We start from the raw sequence: 27,851 nt of genomic DNA, 5'->3' as shown, positions 1-27,851 counted from the left end.
TTCACGATGCTTTGGGGGGAAAAACGTGACACAACCAGGTGAAAGTGTTTGTTCATTAGGGCCTCGACAGCGGGGGCGCGCTCGCTCGCTCCCGCCGGTGCTGCTCGCTCCCGCGGCAGGTGAAGTGTCACCGGCGTTTTACGAAGTTTATACCCCTGAGGTACAGTATGTCTCAAAGCTTTGGCAGGCGGTAAGGCGTTTTATATCCTTATTCCCACATAGCTTAAGTAGTTTTGAGCAAAAAAACCCAAAACACTGCCTATTCGCCTGATAACCGACAGAAGCTAATTAGCTGCTAATTGCTATTTTTGTTTATTTGGCTGTCTGTCGTCCATTTTTGTTTTTTGCGACCGTCGTAATTCATACCGGTGTGTGGTTTGCGTGGTTTGTTTTAAATAAATCACACGGGGGGACTTTTAATATAACAATAGTCTCGTCCCCCTAATTCTGTACAGGGCTGTGTGTTTACTCCGGCTCTAATCGTAGACATTACTGGGTCTGGAGGAGGCCTCACGCTGGGATTATCTATCAGCCCCTGGACACGTGTCAGTGTTTATGAAGTGTGTGTACATCACTGTTGAAGATGACTAAATGACGCACACGCGCACACACACACACACACACACACCTGACATGATGCCTGTTATTGACACAGACCTGCAGCCTATTCCATTTCTTCTTGCCAGATCAGACTGACTAATACTGTGACTTTTGAGTCATTCTTGTGAGCAGGCCCATTGTTGTGGTTGTTTGCCGCCCTTTGCCTCACAGAGGACGGTCTTGTCCCGGTGGTATGCCGGCTGGAACCCCCCTCCCCAGTTTGACCTGCTGCAGGGCAGCCTCCTGCTCGGGCTTTTCATGGCTGTCCCCGACTACGCACAGCTGCTCATTGTGTGATACTGATATGTCCAGTCATCCATGCGAAGGCAAGGAAAGGCCATTCAAGTCTGTCCACGCGGCGCCCGAGGGGCTTCAGATTAATGGTTCTGTTGCATTGGTTCATTTTCTTCTGCTCTTTTCTTCTGCTCTTATAATTCAATTTGAAGGTTGTTACTTGCATTGGATTTCCCTAAAGATAGACAGACGTACTCCGTCAGACCTCGTTTTAAGATGTCGCATTTGTTGACAGTTCATCTGAGCCAATTTGAAAATAACTTCATGTTAATGTTTGGCAAGGCACAATTGCTCTGACTCTCAAACCAGAGTATCCAGTTCAGTTTATGAATCTTGGACTGGCGAGTTGAAAACCTGGTTTCCTAAAATCTTGACCCATCATTTTACAGATTTTACAGCATGTAAAACATATTCTTGTGACTTTGACGAGGTGATAAGTATCCTCAATACTGTGATCAACATCTTGTCTCCAGTCCAGATTAGACTGTAGTTCCCAGGGTCAGGGGCCTTGTATAGATTAAGCAGAAATAGCGTGGGTCTTAGGGGTCTTAAACTGTGGTGTCACACCCCTCCTGTTGTGTCAGGATCAAGTGTCAAGCTGTTTGTGTACAACGTGAAGCCATGATGTCATCAGAGAGTGACGTTTCCAGTGTAGTGTTTCACATAACTCATCAGCTATATTACTGACATTGCAGTGCTGTGGTTGGCTTCTACAATGTAAAACTGTCAGTGTAACACTGATCTGGTCGGCCTCCCGCCATTTTGTCCCCCTTTTCACTTTTCCCTTCCCTTCCTAAAAAGCCGCCCGATCCATTCCTTCGTAAAAGAAGGGCTTTGGCTGCTAGGCAACAGTGAATGCCAACTCAGCCTAGCAGGCCACGGCCACTCCCCCCTGCACTGGGCTCGGCATGGATAAAGTGACATGTTGCTTCCCTCCTCGCTTGCTCCCTCTGTAAAGTTGGGAGTGGAACTCCATACTGAGCGGGTCCTTGACATGCCTGCAGTGTGCAACAGAATCACTGACGGTGTCTGACACAAGAGCTTGTTGGAGAGAGAGCTGGTCAACTGCTGCAGTGGGGCTGCTGTTATGTTACCTCAGGGAAGGGAGGGAAAAAAACATGCACCCTCATTCAGGCTGGGATGTTACTGATGCACGGTTGACTCTGAATACGAGGAGGAAGGAGCGGCGAGATGGGGGCTGTTGGTGTCTGGCTGAGCCTGACTCGCGTACCACTGGCTGGATTTAGCGGATTGGAAGCAACCCAGTAATGAGATTGTCTCTGGGAGAGTAAAATGAGCCGGGCGAACGTGCAAAAAACTGAGTGATCGCTGACTCGATACGACAGGCAACACTGCTGACTGTGGAGGCATTTTTTTCTTCTTCGCTGCCATCAATTAATGACGAGGACAAGAGCAGAGGTATTAAGTTAGTTCATTCTTTAGTTCATCTTTATTCGTGGAACATATGTGTTGTAGACCTATTTAAAAGATGCATATTTCCTCCTGCGTGTCTTTTGTATTTGTTGGCTTTAACTTTGTGTTGTTTTTTATCCATAAACATTGTTAGGTCATGTTTTTTTCTCAGGTGCAGGTCTTTACATAATACACCATAATATCCATTCACATCTTAACCAGTAACGCCACGGCTCTGCATCAGTTGTTTGTAATGTGAAAGATACTGCAGTGGCCTGGGAGTGACAAGTGAGTGTTCTTGCCAAGGTTCAGTCAGTGTGCACAGCAGTTTGCCAAGGCTGTTTACTTTGATTTTAGAGATTGTAATGTACAGTAAGGTGTGCTGTTAAACAAACCCATTATTCATTCATATTTTGACTGTTAATTGGCCTTTGGGCTTATCAACAGTAGTTAAGAGTAAGGTGATGTATTAACGAATGATAATAATTTACATTTATAAATTCAAAATGGTCATTCTCCCAAATTTTTAAGCTAGATGCCATTATAAAGTGGCATACTCTTCTTCTACTTCTGATTTAATCGTTTAAGTTTGTGCATGGCATGTCATGTTAAATATTGCTGCCGCGATAAATTGTGGTGCATCTATTTCTCCTTTCCTTTCGCAAAGGAAGTTCCGGTGAACCCTATTCTAAAACAGATGGGAAAGGAAGCATTGAAGCACCTTTCCTAAGCATTTAAAGAATTTGAACAGCTCTTATCATGGCTGCCGATGAAATACTTGTGGGTCATTAAACTCAGGAACCTTCCTAAGCAAAATTAACAATTCCATATTTTTCGTAATCTGATTTGACTTAACCTAACATTGACCATCCTGCATAACCTGTACCAGCCCACGGAAGTGAAAATCCCATTCATATTCTGAATGAATATTTTCGTTTTCGCCGTTCCAAAAGTGGGCGGTCACTGTTGGGCTCAATATCTGCTGCGCTCTGTGTCACGTTACTCTAAACTCTCTGTCAGGATCCTGCAGAATGATGACGCTGGTTCTCCAGTGATCTAATTGGTCAGTTGTTGAGGCGGTGACTGGCTTTAATCTCTTATCTCGAACTTCACCTGCTCCGGATCAGGTTAGCCGTTCAGCATAAGTTACCATGGTGATTTACACCGGTAAGAAGAGAACCAGCTTCGTAGGACAGAAAACCCAGAGTAAAACCTGAAGTGTTCCGTAGTACAGGCCTGCAGTCTACTCTGTAGTGAATACGTCTCTTTTTCCTCGTCATACTGTTCAGTAACATTTTCAAGCCTTGTCTGCCCTTCTTTTTTTTCCGAGCAATTGAGATACACAGTGGTATTTCATTCACTATTTCAGGGTGATTGCAGCTGGGATAATTATTTGGCATAAATTCCCCTCAAATGTTAAATTTCTCTTAAAAACACTAGAATGTCTGTGGTCAACATACTGGAACATTTTCAGACTGTTGGTGACTTGATACCTTAGTCTCTGGTGGTTCCTACCACAATAGCGCTTTTGTTGTAGTAGTGGCTGGCAAGCTTAGCAGTCCAGTCAGCTTAAGTAAACACCGCAATACACGACAAAGCAGTTAAGATTGCCATTTACTTCTCATGCAAAACACACATTGTCTCATTTCAAAGTAGAAAGATTGACTGCTGGTCCAGCCTCATATGTAAGCTTTTAGGAAACCATAATTCAGCAGCGACAATAGTGGTGATATATTCTACTGTCTCTCAGCTCCACTGTAAAGTTAACCCCATATAGAAAAGACACAAAAGGAAGATGTAAAGTAAAAAACAGCTTTAAAAAGCAAACCAATACTCAGGTAACTTGATATTCAACAATGTTAATGAATTTGCATCTTGCAGCACATTGCACAACTAGGAGATATTATAGACATGCATGCACGGCAGTATTTTACATGATTCTAATGAGGTTTGTAGTTTTGATTGAATTCAATTATTTGAGTATCCAACTACCTTTACAATACTCAATGGCTGCAAAAGCTTACAAGAGCAATCCTTAGCCTTTTTGTTGCCTGAAAGAAAATGTTACGCCAGGACCCCTGGGCATGAGCCCGCTTCTCACTGTATTGTGTTCCTGTTAACATTCTGTGAAATGACTGAAGATTGTGTAGCAACATCCTTCAGCAACATCCTAACCCTTTCATCTTCTTCACAGATACTCATGCCTGATCATCAAATCGAAGGACTGACTTTGCTGCTCACCGAATGAGAGGTTATTTAGAATGACAGAAGTTGACAAACTCCTGCCAGAACTCTAAACTGAAATGTCTAATGAGATATTAATCATGTCCTCTGACCTAGTTGAGAGCACAGTTCCTGTGCCCCATAGAGGCCTGCAGTTGGTCCTCTCCCCTGAGAGTCATTACAGCAACTCATCCACATCCCCTTCACCTGACTCCGACAGTAGTTTTTCCAACGTGAGTGACAGAGGTGCCAGCAGCTCCCCTGACATCAACATGCTGGAGTGCTGCCTCAGTCAAGGATCCTTTGTGGACAACCCCTACAACAGCACCTTGCCACAGGGTCATGTGTTCTGTGGTGTAGGCACAAACCTGAACCAAACTTTTATCGCCACACCTGTTTATAGCAGCGTGAATTTCTGGAATAAAAACCTGAGTCCAATGAGCATCCAAGAGATGGGATCAGAGAAGTACAAGACTTTTAATAAGAACACAGGGGATGGCAGCAACACTGCAGGGACGTCTCCAGACTCTGCTGGAAGGGGAAGCCACCTGAGTTCACGTGAGACCTCCCGTCGAGGATCCACTGAGAATGACTGGTTCTCCCTGAGTTCTGGTGAAATGGTGATAAGGAGCAACAGTTTTTGTCTGGCAGACCAATCTCTACCAGTTGTCTCTTCCCTGGAGGATTCCTCAGTCTCTCCAGCTGCTTGCCATCTAGCACTGCCTGCTGAATCTGACCTACTGCCACCCACTCTGCCAGATGTCTGTGAAAAATCTATAGAATTAGCCATGGACGAAAACATAGGCCATCCACGTCTGGGCATGACCTTCACCGAGGCAGACAACTGGGAGATCCCCGCTGAGGAAAATGATTTGGCAACATACAACTCTCTTTTAGCTCTACCAAGTGAGAATGAAGGAGTTCTTCTGCAGACCTTTCTCTGTGAACCATCTTCTGCAGATAGTGAAAAAGAGGCTCATGTTGGTAGTGTTGAAGCAGAGCTGTTGGCCCATTTTCCTGGAGTAATTACACCAGAACAAGGCAAGACCTTTCTATCCACTCTGTCAGCTATGCAAGAAACTGAGAAGGACATTCATACTTCTACTCCAGTACAAAACATTGGGAACAAGATACCCAGCCTTCCCTCCTTTTCAGAGTCTCCCTGCAGTCCAGGACTCCTACCTGTTAAACAGCAGCCAGACTCGGTGACTCCTAAACAACGACTGGTTGCAGGACTGCTGCCTTCAGCTATGAAAGTTAAGAAAATGGAAATAAAAAGGTTTTCTAAGTCAGACTTGAGTAATATAAAATCTAAAGTGCTGACAAGAACTACGCATCAGAAGGTAGTGACAGGCCCTGCTTCACAAGACAAACCATCACAGGTTCATGTGACAAATAAACAGACTGATGCACATAGAGTGGCGACTATCCAGATTAGTCTTGCCAAGATGAGGAGCAGCACTGCAGTTGTCTTTACCACTACTCAAATGGTTAGTGATCCTCAGAAACGAGCAAATACAGGAGCTGCCAACTTGGGCATGACAATGATACAGTCATGTGGGCAAAGTGCTGTAGATGGACAGGGCAAAAGTAGAGCATCCCCACCTGACCCCCACACAGCTGCAGCAGACGCCTCACCACAGCATGCTGGCAACCAAACCTTCTGCATCCCATCTCTCGAAAAATCACTCGATGGAAGTAGTCAAACAGATCCCAAACCAGCTCCTAAAAAGGGCATGTCAAACAAAATTGAGGTCAGGTCAGGCTGGGCTTCAGGTCAGGACAAGCCTCTTGTCCGTAAGACGCGGCCTCGCTGCTCATCGGAGAGTTCAATGTCGTTAACTAGGCCACCCAAAGAGAAGAGAACAACTTTAAGGTTCTCAACTAGCTTTACCATTCCCAAATCTGGCAACCACTTAAGCCAGACCAAACCAGGGATACTGACCGGCTCCCAGAATGAACGGGACGTACAAGCGAAGGCCACAAAGATGCCTGCTGAAAACTCGGCTAGAGCAGTGAAGAGGATCAGCCTGGTGGTGAGCATGGACTTGAAATATAAACAATTAAATAAAAAATTAAATTTCAATTCATTACTTATTTTCAGGAACTGTTGATATTCATTCACTTTGAGCATTTTCTATAAGACGTTCAAGGGCTCCCAAAAAGTTTTTTTTAGTAGGACAAACATTTGGTTGGAGCTGGATCTTTGAGAAAGTGTTGAATGACTGAATGCTAATTTTCCTCTTTGTAGGAAGAGTCTAGTACATCAACAGCACCGGGATCCTCATTGGATGAGAGTAAGAGCAGATTTCGACTAAGGCCCTCTCCTAGACAAACAAGAGCAGCACCACCAGCTATCAGTCCCAGAGCAGCAACTCTGTCAACCAGGCAGAGGCAGGCAACCCTGGGTGGGCATGACTGCAGGACCTCCAAAGCTGTAGGGACACCCCAGTCCAAGCATAAGGGAATTACAGGTAGGGATCATCAATGCCGCACAGCGTTAAATACACATTGAGTTGATTTGATATTCACAAACATTCCTGTGATGGTTGTTCTTCATTTGTCTTGCCAAGGGTATAAATGCCCTGAATGGCACAGCCAGTACTTTCATAGGTTTATGACCTGCCTTTGACTAAGCAGGAAGCTAATGATTTCCTAACCATTTCTCTGTTGTGTAAACAGAGAAAATTGTGTAATGGGTCTATTTAACCCAGTGCATAATGGAAATAAGTAGAGGAGCTGAGTAGGATTAAAGGCAGCACAGAGATACTGTTTGGTTTATGTACAGCAGTAATACAATGATGTCAAAAGATAACGCTTCTTCAAATAACTTTTTTTTTTCTTTTACAAATATTCTAGCTTGCATAGTTGTTACAACCCGTCACGTTGAGAACTTGAATAATTCAGGTTGTAGTAAAGTTGTCTCCCCATCAGAGGGTGATATGGAACAGTTCCTCTAATAAGCCCACTGTTGTCCCCCTGATGAGCTCAGCTATGTTCAGCAATGTTCCACAGGAACAGTGTTGGATACAGATGTCACCTCCTGTCTCTTGTCCACTTCTTGGTCATAAACAGCCAACTCCCTCTTCCCCGCTGAGCCTCATAGTAAGAGGGAGTCCTGGGGAAGGAGGGGTACTCTTCCTCTGATGGGAAACCATCTGCACGAGTGGAAAAAGGCAGGGGAAGGAAAGGGAGGTTTTGAGCTCACCAATAGTGTTGAAGACAGAACACAATGTTTGACACAAGCACCCTGAGCACAGTGGAAACAGCTGTAATCTTCTCATGCTCTGGAAACGGAGACAATCCACTCAGATACATCATTTTGCTTCAACTGCAACTTTTTTGTTTGATTGAAGTTTGAGATGTTTGATGTTGAATAAGATAGGTAAGTTTTTTATGATTGAAAATGGAAGAGGGTAATCTCCTAGAGATCTTTATTCGTTGATTAATTTAAATATACCATTAAATTTAAAATGTACGTTTTTGTTTACTATTTCTAAAATGTCTCACGCAAAGCACTAATACGTGTTGACCTGTTTATTATGCTTGAAGTAATTTAAACTATGTGGGCCACACACCACTGAGCGAAGTCTGTGTGCTTGTACTTATTTTATGTTTATTTTTGCTCCATTGCATCCCAGCTAGTCAGAGAGGAGGCCCACCACTCGGAGCGGCCTCAGCAGCAAGTATTAAGCCCAAGCTGAATGGATCCCAACCTCCTCAGACCCCCACTCGCTCCTCTCTTATGGGCCTTCCCCCTACTTCTGCTTCTAGACTACCACGCAAGACCCAGGGGCCGTCCAGGAGCCTCGCTGAGGCCAATGTTCACGGTGAGCTGGGTTCAGGTGCTGGGAGAACAAAAGCTGAGCCTAACAAAGATTCACTTTGTTTTTGGAAATGCATTGTTCAGTCCCTGCAGGCTGTTACATTAGATATAAAATCTGTTGGATGCAGGCTGCTTTCCGGGGTCAGGCCAGTTTTCATTCAGGTTTAAGTACACATCTTTACAGGGAGGGGCTGGTGTTTTATGTGGCGACCCACTTTAGGGCTGGCTGTAAATCTCCCCTGAGGCTCTGATTTAATGCTTCCACTTCTGCCAAGATAAAGCTCAGCATCTTGAAACATAGTGACATATTTAAATTCAGTCTGAAAGGGCTTAAAACTTCTGAATGAATAAGACGAACTCCACAAAACACATCATTCTGTTCCTGCTCAGCTTTGAGTAGTTTTAATGAGAGTTTTGGTAAAATGTTACTTTGTGACTGATTCATAAAGAGAAGGACCACTACCTCGCATCCTCAGTAATATGTAGGTCTGTGATTGGCGGAGAGGCCTGTTTTCCAAACTGGGGGGGGTGTGTGGTTGTCAAGGCAACGGCTTCCATTCCACTCTAGTTCACACACAGCATTGCATGGAGGAGAAAGTGCAGACATACACTTCAGCAGATATCGTCTGAGGCGGATAAAAGGAGCAATTGCCTTTTCCCTTCCTTCCTTTTTCATTTTTACATTGAAAACCAATGGCTGGTTACACTGGACTCCGAAGCTGCACATGGACTGAGTTTCCAGCTCCCGTTTTTAATAACTCCTCTTTGATGGCACATGGCACAGCAGCATCCAGCTGTGATCTTACCCTCATGACATGTCTGCTCATTGGATCCTATCGCTTTTGTATCATCCCTATGTTAGCTGCATTTAATGGGAAAGATAGAAAGCTTTTGAGAAGTAAGTGAGACTGTGAGTTCAATCATCACCAGGGTTTCCATATTTCCATTGTGATCTGTTTGATTTAAAGAACTTTTCAGAAGACATATACATTTGTCTGACATTGTAGCATGTCAATTTAGGTCAATTTTGTCATGATGCTCAGATTGATACCACCTTTTGTAAATATAATTCATTGTCCTTTCCTTAATGTATATATCTGATCATATAGTTAGATTATATACTAAGGAATAGACTACTACTACTACTACTACTCTGAAGAATTTTATTTGACTTGTTGCTCTAAACGTGTTGAACAAATGGTCTGTTAGCATATTTTATAAGTAGATGGACATGAAGTCCTTACAAACACTAGTGGTGACTGATGTCGGTGGTGATGACCACACTACTGTATTGAAAGAAGAGAGGTATTGATATGCTGAGTAAATTTTAAATGCTCTAACTACAGCTGCAACAATTAATCGAATATTGATTAGTAATCGACTTCTATTTTGATGATCAATTAATCGGTTTAATTCGTTTTTATGGGGAAAAGGGTCAAAATTCTCTGATTTCAGTCTCTTGAATATGAATATTTTCTTGTTTCTTTGCTCGTTTATTACAGTAAATGGAATATCTTAGGGGAGGACAAAACAAAACATCATCTTATTGTTTGGGAATCAATCATTTATCCTCCATTTCATGACATTTTATGGACCAAACAACTAACCGAGAAAATAATCCACAGATGAATCGATGATGAAAGTAACCGTTAGTTGCTGCCCTAGCTCTTACAAAAACACATGCTGTGTCATAGTATTTAACCAGCAATTGTCCTCTTCTCTTATTCCTCAACCAGTTTCTGGAGGAACTGCAAATAAACAAACCCCATTCAAATCTGTTGTGCTGAAAGCCAGGCTCATCTCAACAACCGGGAAAAACACGGGAAAAAGTGAGAACCTATCTCTACATGTACACAACTGCATTTTTTAAATTATAAATTCAGACTTGGTATCTCTTGGTGTCTCATTTTTTATAATTGTTGCTGGACCTCATTGAGCTTAAATCTTGAACTTCTGAACTCTGAACTAACAATGAGTCAGGCCACATTGATTTTTGCATCAGTCTCTACAATGATAAGGAAATGGCCCTGTTATACTTTAGTTGGGTTGGAAGTGATTAAACCCTCCCAAAACTCTCAGCTACAAAAACTATTGTTACTTCCCTATTATTGTGGTACTGTAAGCCCATTTGATAAGGCCTGTTTGATCTTGATTGAATTAGATCACTTCCATTTTTGTTGCCCCTATAAACTTTGTGTTTGATCAAACCTCGATGAATAACTTAAAACCCGCCTGCGGTTAGACATTTGTGGTCAGTTGGCAGAGTTCCTTCTACGTCATGGGTCAGATTAACACTTGCTTCCTCTCTCACCTGGATCTTCTGCTTGTAACAGCTTTGACCACAGCATGCAGGCCTGCTGCCTCCCCCAGCAAAGGAGCTTCAAGTTCTACAGTCAGTCCTCCGAAAAGGACTGCCCCTGCGAGATTTGTTCGTCTCACTTCAGGTGGGCCCGGTAAGAGTTTCCTCTTCCTTGTTTTGTCAACATAGTTTGTGCTTCTAATGTAATTATCTGTTGGATTTATTACATGTATTGCATGTTTTTAAGCAATTGCGTACAAAGCATTTCAAAGGTATTAGCTTAGCCTCAGAAGTGAGGAGTACACAATTTAACATATTGGCTATTTAACTGGCTATAATTATATTAAAAAAAAGTTAATTTAACCTATGGTGTTCTTAATAGCCCTTATACATTGGGATATACAATGCTGTTGTTCTACAAAGAACACTGCTCTAATTCATCAACTGTGATGTTGGCCTCTAGAATCGTTTTTAAAAAGAATATCAACTGGAAATGAAAATATAGATAACATTTTATCTGGAAAAAATCAGTTTTTAAGGTGTATATACATTTTTAACACTGAGTGGAGCGGTTGCATACAGCCCTAACAACCTTCATCAATAAGGTCGGACAACCTCTGTATTCTGTGGGGCAAAACCAGGGCCAAGAAAGTCCACATTAATTACTTTACATCTAGATATCTTATATGGTGGCTGGACATAAGACGAACCTCAACCAATAAAAGTGTCAGGGATAAAATTAAGATTTTGTACGTGTGGGGAAATGTTGTCCCTACCCATATCCAATGGTTATAGAGAACATCTATTTTCAGCAGAAACGTGTGGTACTTTAGTAAATCAAATGTGGTGTCGCCAATTTAGAAAAGAACATTCAAGTTCTTGTCTCCTTGCTGTTTATCTGTGCCCTCTCTTTTTCCAGTTTTAGTTTAATCATAATCGCACTAAAGGTTTAATGTGTGCTGTCTTGTGTTCACACAATGTTTGATGCATATTTCTGGGCCCTTCAAGTGTCTGCCTATCTTTTTACAGAATGGAACGATCTTTATCTTCATTACACCCGGGTATAATGAATTTTTGCAGGGCTTCTCTCGTACAGGAAAAGGAATAAGAAATAAAAGTGGTAACCGACAAATGGAAGCAGTAGTGAACAAATAGAGCAAAGTGTCGCTTGTGCAAGTATAAAGTGAAATAAAAATAAAAGACACCGGTTCAATTAAGTTAAACATACATTTACAGAGGAATGTATTGTCATTAGTCTGTTTTAAAGAAATCCCATGAAAAATATGCTGCGTTAAATAACGCTTAATTAATCAGAACACAACATAGTTTTGAGTCTTGCATTAAATGTGATTCAGTGTCATTGCTAAGGACACATTTTCACTGGGAGCAGTGTCAGCTAAGCTGTTTGTCATGAGACAAAACCTTGCCGTGAGCAGACTATCGTCTCTCGCCATCCCACTGCTGGTGACACGGGGAAATAGAGTAAATTGGACAACGAGTTGGGGGATAGATTAAATCCTCATTGGCTGCAGTTATTCCGTTTGCTCCTCCCACGCCTCTCTCTCCCACCCCATCCCCCTCTGCTCTCTACCTAGCGTCTTGGCTCTCCTACAGCACCGCAATCATCAAGCTTGGAGATGCTGCTTTGCTCTGCTGTGAGATTAATGTGTTTGGTGAATAGATGAAGCTTTGCTTTACCAAGAGGATTAAGGGATTTTTTACTTTTTTTCCTATCAAATTTATCAGACTGTTCTGCTTGGTCAGCCTTTAAGCCTCAGTGCTGTCGTCACAGCGTGGAATTACATTTTGAATTGGAAGAAATGCCATGCCTTCACTTTTTTCAAGGTTGTCTCAGTGGAGTAACTCTTACTGCATTTTATCGATTCAACCGTTTCCCGCCAGTGGTTGCCAGTGCAGCTCTCACCTAAGGCAAAAACACTGAGGCACGCCATGGCAAGTGGTTCATAGCCAGTATCAAGCTCCTATATACGGACACTGAAAGCTGTGATTATTAGATTATCACTAGCTGCGATTGCTTTGATTTGATTTGAGAGATGTTATGGTCTCCGAAGCTCTCCCTGTCACACATCCATGTGCGTCTGACGGTTAAGGGTTTACTCCGAAACATTCATCTGCTGTCAGGATGCAGGAAGAACACTGTGGTTTTCAAAACAGGTCTGTTTGTTATTTCTTTGTTAAGGATTTCTTGTGACACTGTTTCGGTTTTTGGTCATCATGCCTTTTTGATTCTCAAGTAGACCTGTGCAGTTAGCTGTTTATTGAAATCTATTTTGAGTATGGCTATTTACTAGCCGGCAAAACAGGAGGTTCATCTTTCATTTACCTACCTTGGTCACCAACACGTGAGACCCTAGGCACAACTATTTTAGGAAGCAAATCTTTGATTCAGAAACAACTATATTAAAGCAAACATTAGAATTTCATCCATTCAAGTAATATTGACATTTGAGGCTGGTTTGCATTATTTTAATTTTATTATTATATTATTACAACAAAATACGTCTCATCTTGCTCTCTTGTGCCATGGACACCCAGTGCTCCTGTTTCACCGTGTGAGGTACCAAGGTTATTTTGGTTCTTGGCCTCTAGGTTGAACCATGTGATTGTTGAAAGATATTGTGAATACATTAACTTCCTGTGGTTTCCACATTATTTAAAGCATTTTTCTCCTGTTATGAAAGGTTCTGACCAATTATTCTAACTTGGTTTTATGGTCTAAAAGGGCATAATAATAATTAACTGGACTTATCTCTTATTTGTTTAAACAAAGACGAGCCTTGTTAATACACATAAAAATGTTCAATACAAAGATTTTTCTCTATCACATTTGTGTCACTAATTGTTTGTGCAACGCCCCATGCATCAGTTAATTAGTGATTAATATAAGACAAGTGTCTGGTAAAGACTCCTCTGAATGTTGTTGTCTGTCGCGTCAACCAAGCACTGTAACAAATGCATGATTGTGAGGGCTCTCATTACACATCATGCTTTGTGCTATGGTGTGACATCTCCCTACAGCAGCAGAGCTCTGTGACATGGAGTCACTCTGTATTTTGATGTAAATGTAAAGTGCACAAGCTGCAATGGTGGAAAATGATTCCCTGTTGACCCGGGAGGAAGAATGAGATGAACAGGGCAACGTGTGTCACCGACTCTGTCCAGATACTTTGATGAAAATAGCTGCAGGTGTTCTGTTACCATGGAACTGCTCTGAGACTGAGAGATTATAAAACAAGGCTCATTTGGAAGTGAAGCACTGTGTGCTTGAAGCGATAAAGCCACAAGTGTATGTTTACTTATGTGTGATCATGTATTATCTGTTTTGTTAGTAGATTAGAATTACACAGGTCAGCCCTCAGAGGAAATGAATGTATGAATGAAGCAAATACAGGAGCCTCTTTTGTAGCCTGAAAATCAAACTTATATTGACTCATTTTATTTTATTCATTATTTGAATCTCAATATAAATATATCATATATTAAATATAAATAAAATAAGCAAAGGCATTCATTTTTTATACGGACTTTACAAGTGGCAGCAGCCTAAATTACTCTGACCCCCCTTTTTAATGTCTTAGGAAGGCAGGAAAAAGGCAAACAGCAGTAACAACATTTTCCATCAGGTTTTAAAACTGAAATAAAAAGAAAATTTAAGGAGTGAATACTGTAACTCAGAGAAAATCAAGAGATTTGAAGGATGCTTACAAACAACCACTTATTTTTACCAACATGTTAGCTACACCATCAACACATTTGTACAGCATGATGTGAACCATCTGTCTGTCGAGGAGCTTGACATTGATCTTCATGCGGACACGTTTCTGGTACACGTTAGCTGACTGATGACCTGAGATGGTGTCTCGTTGTGCTTTCTTCACAACCAGCAGAGGGCAACCTCATTCAAAGAAACCATTTAATAGAGGTTGCCCTCCAAACTGCAGCGTCATTCAAACGATTGGAAAAATGTTCGGCTCCGTGTCAGATAAAGATTTTCTTTGATATGATGTAAGGATGAAAATGTTTAGTTGAAGCATAGGCACATTCTATTTGACCTCATAGCCTCACCTTGAAGTACTTTCTAATCTGAGGATACAGTGAGGTGTGATTTTATTTATTTATATATTTTTTTTGGTCTTGATTCCTATATTTAGTGTGAAAATATAATTGTAATACAAGTACGCCTTTGTGCTACGATTCAGGCTTCAGACACACTGACACCAATGTGTTGACATTTTGAACTTTGTTAGTACAGTAATTAGTATTCATTGTTTTGTCAGTGGTACTATCCATCCATTTACAATAAAGTATTAAAATGGTGTTTGTTTTCAAGGCCGTGCCTGTCTTATGCTGAACAGTTTACTTTGTGAAACCGGTCACCAGAGGAAACCAGTTTAGAGTTGAATTGCACATCCAGACACGGAGCTGTATAAACTCAAGTTAGTCTGTGGCTGGCATGCCGATTGGTCTGCTGGCTTATTATCTTGTTGTCTGGTAGAAACTGCTAGTTTTACTACCTTGTCGCCTCAGTTTGGTTTTGAGTCTGTTCCTTCGTAGTCCCTCACAACAGTGTTCACTTTTCCTGCCTGTTGTTCTCTCAGCAGCTCCAGCATTAGCTGTCTGTCTACGCAGGAAAGACTATTCCTCTTCTTTGGCTGAATGCATCTAAGTAGATGCAGCATTATTTTTGCACAGATTAATGTTTCCCATAGTTACATGCTAGTGTTATTCTGGGATGTTATTCTCTCAGTTGATACCCTGCTTTGTGCTTCTAAATTTAACTTGATTAAGCTCCAGGTTTTGCAGTTCATAAAGGACATTAGAAACACTACATGGACAAGATTGTCGAGTGTGCACACATAGTATTTATGGGAGTGCGTTCAACTTGCAATTATATCAATATGTTTGTTAGTTTTTTGCTTATTAATCTTAATTTGTCTGATCAGCTGTCATGTAAAGCTTCAGACAGAGCGGCGTATCCGCACAGTCTGCTGGTGTTACACTACACTCCGCTCATTAAAGCTGGTATTTCTGATATGTTTCTGGCTGTCCTCACTGCTGCATTACATAACAGTCACTACACTGTCTCCCATACACAAGCTTTTATTTCAGTGAAACTATTTTTTCCAGTCATTTTTTTCACTTTTCTCCACTGAAATTGTCTTTGGCCATGAGGTTGTCAGGTTGTGTGCCTCTCTGTTGATGCAGCATAATGAGTGGCAGAGTTAAGGTTATCTTTGTTAGTTGGATTGATGTTAAGCCATTATATAGGAGTAACGTACTTATGAAAATGATGTAAATCAAAAATACATTTGCATGATGTTGCTAAAATAGCTGTCCTTGCTCCCCTGTATCTACAGATGATTAGGTTTAATTGGAATATGGAAAACTAATTACATTTAGAGGATCCAATTTTATGTCTTGGCTGTTGGAGAAGCAGCACTGGGAATCATCAGACTGGCTGATTGGACAGAACAGCTCTGGCCTCCAATATCCTGGACCATGACACCAGAGTTCTCTTCGTCCGTGATCCTGACGGAATTATATGTTGTGGGTGGTTCTGCTGTTGGACCAGCTGCAGTGCTTATGTAGGGGTGTATGATGATGATGATCAACGTAGTCACGACATTCAAAACATGTCCTTTCACAGTGGACAAGAACAAACCCAAGGCCAGCTCCCGCCAGCAGCACCCTCAGCAGCACCTGTCCCAACCAAACCAGAGTCATGGACCTCCAGATGTGGTGCCACCGAGTGTCGCCAAGGCAGAAAAGAAGGACCAGAACAGCCAGCAGCTAACAGGACTTCTCACAGCCAGTAACTGCAGATTTGAGGCACTCACAATCGTCTTGCAGCAAACTTTGACTAAGGTAAGAACATTTCACTTAAGCTGAAAAGTTCATTTAAATTTTTTACATTTTTTGTACAATACACATTATCTATATATGAGACAGTTGTTTATGAGGGATAACAATATCTTTCAAATTAGTGCAAACTGTGTCTGTAATAAAAGCCAAAATGCAGATATGGGTCATATTTTTTTACTCATTATACAGAGCTTTAATTTTCTCCATTTCATAGAAAACTGATTAAACAGTGAAAGAAAGTTTTTGCTTTGGCAAATACACATTAAAAACTGCCAAGCTACACTTGATCTCTAAATTTACACAACATTCCTGAATTTATCTTTAAATAACCACTTAGGAATATGTTGCAACATCAAATCCTGTGTTCCTACAAGGAGAAACCAAATGGCATTTCTATTTACAGCAATAGCATGGAGAGCGATCGTAGGGGTATGAGGGGCTACACACACTTGAAATACTTGAAAGTTGTCCAACACAAAACAGCCCTTTTGTTGTTGTTGTTGTTATCCACTGAAGTGATCCAGGATCAGGGAGAAATTTGACTTCAGGTGCCTTTTAATTATTACTATGGCTTTGACTGGTGTCTGAAAAGTCATGTCATGTCATGATCTCCTGTTCAAACAAACGTCTTGTGAAGTCTTGGGCGGTGTCCAATATCTAAATGACTTCTAGTATAGTTTTCGTACTTTAATCGCATATTCAGGTGTACAAGCTTGATGGTGACAGTTTCAAATATGGGAGTTTAATATTCGTGTTTGTTAAGGTTTTTTAACAGTGATGCAATCCAACTGGCTTCCAGGAACTGGATGCCCCGGGGATTATTTTTCCCCTCACCTCGCTACAAACAGGCTTATCATATCAGCTACCCTCCACCTGACCCCAGCAACAGTACATCTCTGTACCAGTCGGACACACTGTTGTCAAAGCAAAAATGATGGTGATGTTGTGGTGGATGTATCTGTACATCAGCAGCCCCACAGTCTAAATATAAGTTAATTATAAAATTGAATTACATTGTCCTCATGTATTTAGTAAAGAATTGTATGTATAGTTTCAAAAATCTGGATCTGCTATTATATCATTACTTGCTGTGTCAATGCTGATATCTCCTTCAAGTTACTAAGCTTTAATTTATTAGGATCTACTCAAGAAACTGAGGCTTTATCTTGTTTTAGACTCAAAGAAACATCTAAGGGAGAAAACGCTGTTTTAGTCACGTGATAAATACTGAATTTTGTGGTTCATCATTGTTCATTAAAAGCAGTGATCGTTGGCCTGATGTCCAGAAGGGATTCATGAAGTCTTAGATTTGATCTAGTCATCCACTCTTTATTATCCCCTTATTAACAATGCCTGATGAATTAACAAGTGTAATCAACAACCAACACCATGTCCCGTTAGTTCTGCTGCCATTGTCCATCTATGACAGGTTGCTGAGTTACCAATCTTTTTCCTTTCTTACTTTGTGTTTGTAAATATCCTGTTCAAGTGAGGACTGATTCAGTGGCACATGGGAAGCCATCAGATATACTGATTTCCCTCTAGAGGCCGCTGGGAACGTGCCATCATTTATTTACAGTGTCTCCACTGGACTTCATTTGACAATGACTGATCTGCATAAACAAACATCTTGTCACTTAGCATCCCTGTAACTGCAGCTATATTAGACTTACTGGTCACCATGATGGAAACACTCCACATAGTGGTTCAACAGGGATCATACACTTTTCGCTTGTGTACAAGGCCCCTGTGCACACTTGGGTTCTGGTCTGAATGTCGGTGTGTATTACTGTATGTTGTCCTGGTGAAGTTTTGATGATGCTCAAACCTTCTTTTAACAGGCTATTGATGTAGTGTACTTGAGTTCTCTGCAGCTTAGAACTATTCAGCTGTGATCAAGTCACTCATGCTCCTAGTTTGACACCAGACAGATCTCTCGGGGGCACACTTGACACAAATAGTACTTTATCTCAATAGATTATTTCAGAACACAAACTATCCAAATTTGTGTATCAGGTGTATTAATTGGTGAGTGTTTGCATGACGAGTGGCCACTCGTCGTCCAAGAATAGGAGACTGGACGTTGCCATCATAGTGTGAGAATGTCCCAGCTGTTGACTTGATATGGTTATGAACAGCAGCCAAACATGAATCAGGGAATGCACACTGCTTATCTGTGTGGACAGAGCCACTGGACCTGGACATGGTTTGCCTTCACTCAGAGACAATGCTGTGAAACAAGTTGCACTAAGTATAGGAATGAAAGCACATTAATTACTAGGACAATGATTCAAGGTCTAGTTTTGTGCTGCTGGGTTTCTAATATTCACAAGATCTCCAGGAAATACTGAAACCTGATCTGAAGCAATTAGTCATTGATCTTAGTCTGTCATCAAGTTTCTACACGGGACATGATATCATCCTCATATGCACAGGGGATATGTTTACTCTTTGGATTCGGCTTGACAGAGTTGCAGAGGCTTTACCAACTGAGAAACTGGTTATCAAAGTAAAATCGCTCATAAATGCTCTTCCAATTATTGATGTATGTAATTTCAGCATATAGAATAGAAGCATTTTGACGTAGTTGTCTAGTAATGCACAGTTTATGCATTGGAATTTAGCAGGGATTGATCAGTTTACCTGTGGATTGGGATCAACAATCTCGAGAAGAGATAAAATGTAGAAACCTACTTGATCCCAGCTTTGATATAAAATACTACACAGTTCAGCTTCAGAGACAAATTTACTTTTTGCTATCAATTATTTATCTCCAGTCAATAGTTACCTATTACCAATTTCTGATGCAGATATAGAACTGTAACCAGTTGATAATATCATTATCATCATAGTCTTTCTCCCACAGAAGGAAAATGGGTCCGTCACAGCACTATATCTTCTGGTAATGGGGAGGATGTACCATGCAGCCCTGTGTTCAGATTGTATAGTAATGGTGAGGCCGTGATTTAATATAGGTTTGGGTGAGCGGTGGGGGATGGTTGTAATGAAACCTCTCCGTGGATCCCCTGGGAAGGTCACTGCACAGAACAAGTCCTACTCCACGAGCCTGATGTCTGACAGGTCTGTGCAATTTATCTCTTGCCCCATGTGGCGTCTTAAAGTGACCTCACCTCACTGGGAGAGCAGGACGTTTTTCCTCTGCACCGTGGCCTGCGCCTTTTATGTTTTTTAGGTGGAATACGGTAATGCAGTCTGCAGTCACTCACCGCAGCCAGTGAAGCGGCGTTTTCAGTCCTGCCTCAGATGTTGTCAGAGCAGTCTGGGTGGAGGTGTGTGAGTGTGTGTGTGGAGGTGGTGTGTCCACCTGGACCACTGTTTGTCCTGGAGTACTGGGTCTCCATAGCTGGAGGGGGAGACTCCTGCTCCCAAGCCTCAGCCTGAGGCTGGATCATGGGCTGTTCTGGCAGCAGAGCGTGCCTTAGTGCTCCCTGCGCTGCTGAGAGGGTAACTGGCTTCTACACAGTTCTATTCTGCATTGAGCTGTTGGTGCAGACCTCGTCAACATTAGGACAGAGTGGAATCTATTTGCCTTTTGTAATCTGATCAGTGAAATGCTGTTTGGCTTGTCTTTTTTTGGATATGTCTTATTTTGTTTATAATTGAATTATGCAGACTGTATGATGCACTGCGAGGTTGTTTGTGGGAATCAGCGTAGCAAGGGGGTAGCAGACCGAAAGAAAATGTTTTTTGGACGATCTATGCGTCAGTTTGAAGACTAGCGGCGGCACTGCAGCTACAGCGCAGCCCCCTCTTTACTGCAACTGACACAGTAAAGAGGTTAGGCTGACAGAAGGCATGTAGTATGACTGAAAACATGAGTCGAATGTCAAGTCTTCTTTTAATCCCCCTCCCCTTATCCCTGCTGGTGGTTTTTCTTCGTGCCTCACAGTATTTGTATTTGTCAGTCAAACACCAGTCCTAGTCAGAAAACTGGATTCATGTGATGGTTGTTTGTTAGGGTGTTTCCCTGACAGAAACTTCCCTCCTAATGGTTAATTGTTTCATAATGCAGTAGTATTGACTGTGATGTAGGTGAGAAATTAAAGGAAGCCCTGGCCCGGGGCTCACTTTCCAAATTTGGCCCGTATCTTATACTGTGTGCAAAGTGTGACGTAAGTGTCTTTGCTAGTTTCAGACCGACGCAGTCATGATTTCCCCATTCTGCGCCCACGTTGTTTAAGTACCAATGACACTGAGATCCGATGGTGTTAAAACAAGGTCTTGAGGTGTGGTCAGGCACCCGAAAAGCAACTTGTGTTTTTGACCTGCTCTGAAGGTAGCAGCGCAGTATTTCACTGTTATTTTAAGGACGCAATATGAAGATAGTAATGCATGCCTGCAGGCGGGTAAACAACACGTGTACACTCTGCTTGCTTCACACACACACACGGATGGTTCGCTTGTGTGCTTTCACTTCACCCACAAGCAGGTCAGTTTCCTCTGCAGAAAATCATTCTGTCTTACTACCTGGCAAATCTGCCCTCACCACAGCAATCTGTCAATGAGCAAGCACTGTTGAAACAACAAAACTGGATTTTGGACATGGCCTAATTCAAATAGAGCCCATCATGTTTGGTTTTAGTTTCATTTAAATCATCACATCAGTACATGATCTAAAGAATAAAGGTTCTAGGGATCTTTTATGATATGATAAATGATCGACTGGTTAGTGAGGTGGTTGGGAAAGTTCCAGAGGTCCTCGAGGTGTTAAACACCAATGATTGTGCAGTGATGTTGGAAGAGTTCCTTACCACTTTCAACAAAACACAGAATCATGGTGTTTCAACATCACTTTACGAAACACCCTTTGGTTTCTTGTCCTTAAATTGGTCCCCCGTCTGATTATGACTGTTCATTTAAACATTTATCTCTGCAGCGCGATGAGGCCACTCAGCGGAGCAGGGAGCTGTCGCAGGAGCTGGTCAACCTTCGAGGAGATCTGGGTAAGTAAGGTTACCTTGATCTCACACCAGCTGTGTTTACAGTGGGTACTGTATCACCGGAGTGTAAACTGCTGCTCCAGGGTTTGATTTTACTCCATCTTTTGTGCTTTAGTCCTTTTTGTGCTGTTCAGTTTACGTGATGAACTTGGAAAACATTTAGAAATGTTCAATTCACTGGTGAACAGTTGTTTACTTGGTGCATTTTGGTGGTTGCTGTGATCTGATGGAGTTATTGATCTGAGTCATCGTCGCTTGAGGCTTTATTCCACACTGAATTTAATCACCCATCACATTTCACAAATTTCTCTGGACTTGCAGTCGTGCTCTTCCATTGGTTTGATTAAGAAATGTGGCCTTTATTCAATATTTAGAAAAAAGTCATCAGCACGAAAGATCCAGTGCTCTGCCCCAGAGTGGTTTGTGCTTTTATGGCTTAACCTTTCTTACTTGATGAAACTGGTTACATCATGAATTCAATATTTTAAAGGTTTGTTTAGGGTTAGAAATAGTTTTAAGTTTAGGTTGGGGTTAGGCCTGTAGTTCTGATGGATAACTTTAGGGTGAGAGGAAAGGGAATACACCGTGTGTGTGATCGTTTTTAATCGTTGCTCTGTAAATTAGTCTCTGTCCGTTCCCCAGGGAGTGGCAGCATGACCTCTGGCCCCCAACAGGAGGGGGGCTCCCACTCGTGGAATACCACATCACAAGGCCTTAGGCCAGGAGACAGCGACCCGTGATTTACGTCAAGCCCAAGTGCTGTCACACAGAACAGCGTTGCACGTACAGGCACATGCACGCTCACATGCACTCTTTCATCTGCTACTTAAGCACAGTGGTGCTGTGGCTCCTCCCCTCCCTCACGGCCTCGTGACCTCCACATGACTGCTCTTATACGCTGAGCTCTGTTATATTTGCTCTTGAACACATTCTTCTCATTAGGAAGGCTGTGAGAATACACTGTCCACACATGGACCCTTTGTATTATGTGTAGTAAAAGACTCTCTCGTATGTCTGCTGTTAGTTTATTTCCTCCAGACACTGTGTCCCGTCTGCTCCTCCATCTTACTACGCAAACAGCAATAAATTCAAGGCCTTGGCCACAGACAAAAGTCTGATTCAACCACATCCCTATTGTTATCATTCTTTGAATGTAAAATTACAACTAAACAGCTGTGACCTGTTTCAGCATCTCCCCTTACTGCATCTGTGTGTTTCCAAATCATCATCCTGCTGGCCGTGGGCTAAAATGCAACTAACTTCTTCTTATTAGCTGATTCTCATTTTAGTTTTGGTGGATTTGGACCAGAAGGGCTCACATGACCAGATCTCTGTTACACATGGTCGCGGAATGTCGGGCTCCATTTGTGGAGCTGTACATGCCAACACGTGATAGATTGTCCCTTATGTGAGCTTGGCCACTGTTCCCGGATCTGTTGCCATTATTCCACCCTGGGTGAGGTGGATCTGAACACTTACAGGAAATAGTTTCTTAGGCAAGGCAAGTTTATTTGTATAGCACATTTCAACAACAAGGCAATTCAAAGTGCTTTACATAAAACATTAAATCACAAAATATTGTTCCCTGTTGGTGCTGTGAGAGCACTGAATGAGCAAATGGTACTTACCACTCGTGATGTAGCACAGCAGAGCAACATCTGGATTTACTCTTTTGCACCTGCTATTGAAGTTACACACAGTTTGAAGTTCAAAATAGTCGTGGATTATTGTCGTACCTGTATTTTGGACCAGAACTTTGAAGGAGAGTGTTGCACACAACAATCACTCTGACTTTTACTGGAGACTGAGGTCCAGTGGCAGCTGCCGGGTGTTTGTGCTCAGCCACTCAAACTGGAGACACGTCGTGGAGTCGGTCTCTGTCAGCGACTCCAGAGTAGATCGAAGCACGCGGTGATGGAAACAGTTAGGACATTGTGAGACCCATTTACAGAACTAAAAACAAAAGTCACCAATTGCACAACCTAAAAAAATGGCAATCTACCAGCTGCAGAAAGGAGTCTGATTTCAATTAACGTGTTACATATTCTACCAGTTTCAAGATGTTGTGAAAGATTTGCTTTGTCTATAAATAAGTTTAGTTGTAAAGTGCAAGAGGCACCTCGCCTTGAAAAGATTTTCCATTTGTGTCATACATTTGCATCATGGACAACAGAGGTATAATACAATGATATTTCTTCCTCTGCCCTCTGATCTTATAGAATAGCATATAGTCACTGAACATTGTGCAAATGTCCCGTCATCCTTTTTCACCTCCTCCAGTTGGCTCCGTCCGTTCGTCCGAGCGTTTGGAGAAGGAGAAGGAGGACTTGCGAGTCTCTCTGGAGGAAGCGCTGCAGAAAGTGCAGGAGCAGCACCGGAGGGACGTGGCCGAGCTGGAGCAGCGGCTCCAGGCCTTCTACCAGGCCGAGTGGGACAAGGTCCACCTCACCTACCAGGAGGAGGCGGACAAGTGCAAGACCCTCATGCAGCAGCAGGTCTGTCCATACACCACCTGTAATTATGATGCTGTATATTTAGATTGCCTATGCAGCTTGATTTACGATTGCCTCTGCATCTCTGATTATGTGATTATGGAATGAATGTCAAGCAGTTTTTTGTAAAGGCTCTGACACAAAGTGTTTCTTTTGTGCTGTAAAGTTTTTCAATATTCTGCCCAATATGATGCGAACGTTTATTTAAAAAAAAAAAAAAAACCTTCTCGGTGCTTCAGGAGAAAAAATGGCCGTAGAACATCTAAATGTAACGCAGAGCCAAGTAGTTCCTGATGATCAGAAGTGCTGTGGTTCAAAATAACGTGCATCATGTTATTGTTAAAGATGGGAGAGCTTAAAGCCAACCATGAAGCCATGAAGCTGGAGCTGCAGAGCAGCCACGCAGAGCAGCTGCAGTGTGTCAAACAGCAGCATGACATGTCACTGGAAGGTGAGTGGACAGTACTGCACCTACTGTTAGAACTACTCCTACTGATTCATTACAAACTGACTCCAGCTGAGAAGGCTTTGAGTATTTTGATGCATGAAGTTGTGATGAACCTTGACTTTTGTTGTAGCAGTTTCTCATGTCACAATACCCGTCAAACCTTTCAGAACTCAGGAACGTTCACAATCAGGAGCTGCAGTCTTTGGACAAATCGTTGAAAGATGCAGAATTTTCTCTATTCGTAAGTTCACCGTTTCCCCTTCAATGCAATGACACAAGAATAACTTATGATCCTACAAACCTAGAAAGTGAAAAGTGTTCAGTGACTGTGATGTGCCGTGTGCATCCACAGGGACAGATTGACGAGCTGACTGTAGAGAATAAAGCCCTGATGGAGAAGCTAACGGCAGAGGAGACGAAGAGGAAGGCGCTGGCTGAAAAGAGTCGGGTACTATTATCTAGCAGAGAGATCCACTTAAAATAAACATCTCATGACTCTGGTTGTTTACCCCTGAGGTGGAAAAACCAGTGGTTAACAAAATCAATAGAGGTTATTTTCGGAAGACTTTATTCATAAGTTACTGGTCGTTTCCTGTTGTGTCCGTCGACCATTAACCGTTCTTCACCTTCACCACGTGTTCGCTAAGACGCTGTCCAGAACATACACTTTAATTTTCCCAGAGTGCCATTGTTCAGCGAGGCGTAGAGGAGCTGCCACGTGCTCAACATTCTGGCCTGAAGCCGTAGACCTCACACGAACCTGTTATTATGAGCACATATTGACGATGTGTAGATAAGGAGATGAACACCACCTTTGCACATGATGTGCATGTTCGTAGTATGAGTCATTATGACACAACACACCCACAGTGTGATTGTCCCTGTGAGACCCCGGAGCATTAAATATTATTTGAGCGATGCGCAGCGCGGCGCCCTCTGTTGCGTGGTCCTGGATTTATGGCTGCATGACGTTTATGTGGCTTGCGGTATTATTATGTATGTGCTCATTTCTGAAGTCATAACAGTCCCCTAATGTCTCGACTCCACCTAGGCGTCCCTGCAGAAGGACCCCCACACCCTATACCTGGAGCAGGAGCTGGAGAGCCTCAAGGTGGTGCTGGATATCAAAAACAAGCAGCTCCACCAGCAGGAGAAGAAGCTGATGGAGATCAACAAACTGGTGAGAGCCGAGGCAGATGGAAACGATTCCTGGGCACCAACACAACCAGTGCTCCTGACATTAAAATAAAAAGAAAACATTTGGATCCGTCAATCATTCTGCTTTTTTTTTTCTTCCTCCAGACGGAGAAGAATGTGAAGTTGGATGAGAACCTCAAGAAGGTCCAGCAGGAGAATGAGGATCTCAAAGCTCGCATGGAACGACACGCTGCGCTGTCAAGGTAACAGTTCGCCAGAAGAGCTCATGTGAAGTTATGGAAACTTACTAGTCTCAGACTCCTCATGCATTAATAATCTTTTGAACGACTGCACTCAATTTACTTCCATGATTTTCCGCAAACGATTCATCAGAGAGTTGCAGTGTTTCACTGTGCGACGCTGTTCCTTCATCACGGTGAACTGTAGTTCATTTTGACTAAATCCTGTCGCAGTATTTACCCACTACAGCACCACATGTGTATTAATCTGAGTCTGAAAATAGTCCCCAACAAATAATCATAATCATAATCCAAAGTACTAAATGCTTCATGCAAGGCAATGATTTCAAGACGAGCATCATATGCCTCATACTGTTTACTCCTGTTAGAGGTGCGTTTGTTTAAACCTTCATTGTCCAGTTGTTTTGGACTGGATCTGAACATTTTTTTATGAAACTTAATATTTTTGAACTGTTTTAAAGATGTACAGTCAGGAGGAACCAATGGGTTCATAGCAGAGAGCAGCAGACAGGCTGGGGAAGGGAGAAAACACTGAGACACATTACATTTTTAATGATTTAGGTCTTTTTTTTAAGGAATTTGTTGAGAAATAAAAAAAAAATTAATATCGACAATCTCATCCTTTTTTAAACTTTCTAAAACAACCTGTGTGATCCTAGAAACGTGTTCATGTGGAGCAGTCTGACAGCAGATAGATCAGATCATTATTAATATAGAGTGTAGTACAGTAGGTGGGAGCTGATCATCACTAACGTGTATGTGTTGTGTTGGTGCACTGCAGACAGCTGTCCACAGAGCAGACCGTGCTGCAGGAGTCTCTCCACAAGGAGTCCAAGGTGAACAAGCGTTTGTCCATGGAGAACGAGGAGCTGCTGTGGAAGCTCCACAACGGAGACCTGAGCAGCCCCCGCAAGGTGTCGCCCACCTCCACCTCCCCCTCCCACTCCTTCAGCCTCCAGTCACCACGCGGCTCGGCCTTCTTCCCCAGCCCCCCCCCTGTCTCGCCCAGATAACGATGGGCCCCTGCTTCCAGGAAGCAGAGACCGCCGCGTGCGAGTTGTCCCTCTCGAATATATGGAGCCGCGTTTTGTTTCCTGGTCGCTTTGCAACGCAACAGCCTGAGCTTGGCTCCTTCAGGACTGGATGAACTCTTGACACTTTCGTCAAAAAATATAGGTTGCACAGAAGCACTTAATAAGCGAGGCCACCTTGTTCTTCACCTCTCACATCTGAAACTATGGATGAGGGAAAAGTAAATCTCAGGACTTCTATGTAAGGAAACACTATTTCTGTCACTTGGCTTGTCGTTTCTGAAGCTCACATACAGAACGTGCAGTAAAAATAAAAAACATACACCTGTGCAGATGCAGCCCTGCGCTGTGAGAGTGAGCTTGTGTGTCCACAGCTATGGACTCAGAATAATACTATATCCCTCCTCAGGGTGTATTTTAATCTTCAACACATATTAGAGTCGCTTCTGTTAGATTCCTGCACCATTTCTCCGAGCTAACTGCTCAAGGGGCAACAGGCAACCTGTCGTATCACTAACGGAGTCAGTTCACCAGTTCTGCACATGCCTCTCTCTTAACAGAGGAATGTTCACACACACATGGAGGTTGTTCCGCCCACAGTATTCATGGGCTTGTTCAGAATTTTCAGAAGGTCATATTCATTAATAAAGCTCGAGATTTGTCTGTATCAACAGTTTGGCTACCGTCTCTGGCCCCAAACATGTTTTTGTTTGTTTGTTTGTTTATTTGATCGACGAAGGGACCAGTCACAGTCGTTGTCTTTGAGTCGTGTGACTCCACCCTCACTGAAGCCTCCTTCTAACACAGCTTTAAATCCAGCCTCTTTGCAGTGAGCCAACCAGAAGAAGCCTTGCTTGTACATGTCAGATACACTGCATCTTGGAAATGTCTAAAAAAAAAAGTATTTTGTGTGGAATTTATGTTATTGGTTTGTTGACCCTGTTTGAAATATGCAATTAATAAAGGTCTTGTATTTAACCTGAA

General features: G+C 42.4%; 1 protein-coding gene across 6 annotated transcripts; it reads left to right on the top strand.

Annotated features, from left to right (window-relative positions):
* Positions 1–34: 34 nt before the first annotated feature.
* mtus1a (microtubule associated tumor suppressor 1a) lies at positions 35–27,851 on the top strand. 6 transcript variants are annotated; one of them, XM_035649770.2, is made up of 16 exons: positions 36–190; positions 4,502–4,558; positions 4,648–6,566; positions 6,782–7,004; positions 8,172–8,360; positions 10,093–10,185; positions 10,690–10,809; positions 16,324–16,541; positions 21,436–21,502; positions 23,780–23,994; positions 24,337–24,442; positions 24,607–24,680; positions 24,792–24,887; positions 25,491–25,619; positions 25,742–25,839; positions 26,618–27,851. In XM_035649770.2, the coding sequence occupies exons 2-16, from the start codon at positions 4,552–4,554 to the stop codon at positions 26,847–26,849; spliced, it is 3,786 nt and encodes a 1,261-aa protein (XP_035505663.2). In that variant the 5' UTR covers positions 36–190; positions 4,502–4,551; the 3' UTR covers positions 26,850–27,851. The 6 variants fall into 6 exon arrangements, with proteins under 6 accessions (XP_035505661.2, XP_035505663.2, XP_035505659.2 ...); XM_035649771.2 differs by having other exon boundaries at positions 46–160; XM_035649768.2 differs by having other exon boundaries at positions 35–190; positions 4,502–6,566; positions 10,690–10,800.

Source organism: Scophthalmus maximus, chromosome 9 (genome assembly GCF_022379125.1).
Source record: "Scophthalmus maximus strain ysfricsl-2021 chromosome 9, ASM2237912v1, whole genome shotgun sequence".
Taxonomy (NCBI): Eukaryota; Metazoa; Chordata; class Actinopteri; order Pleuronectiformes; family Scophthalmidae; genus Scophthalmus; species Scophthalmus maximus.
This window is presented reverse-complemented; position numbering and strand designations above follow the sequence as displayed.

Bases quoted from the DNA above. Each gene is read 5' to 3' on its own strand.
- mtus1a (XM_035649766.2), top strand. From the start codon at position 4,611: ATGTCTAATGAGATATTAATCATGTCCTCTGACCTAGTTGAGAGCACA. The intron at 6,567-6,781 runs GTGAGCATGGAC...TCCTCTTTGTAG, and splicing joins TGAAGAGGATCAGCCTGGTG to GAAGAGTCTAGTACATCAAC. The intron at 25,840-26,617 runs GTAACAGTTCGC...GGTGCACTGCAG, and splicing joins CGACACGCTGCGCTGTCAAG to ACAGCTGTCCACAGAGCAGA.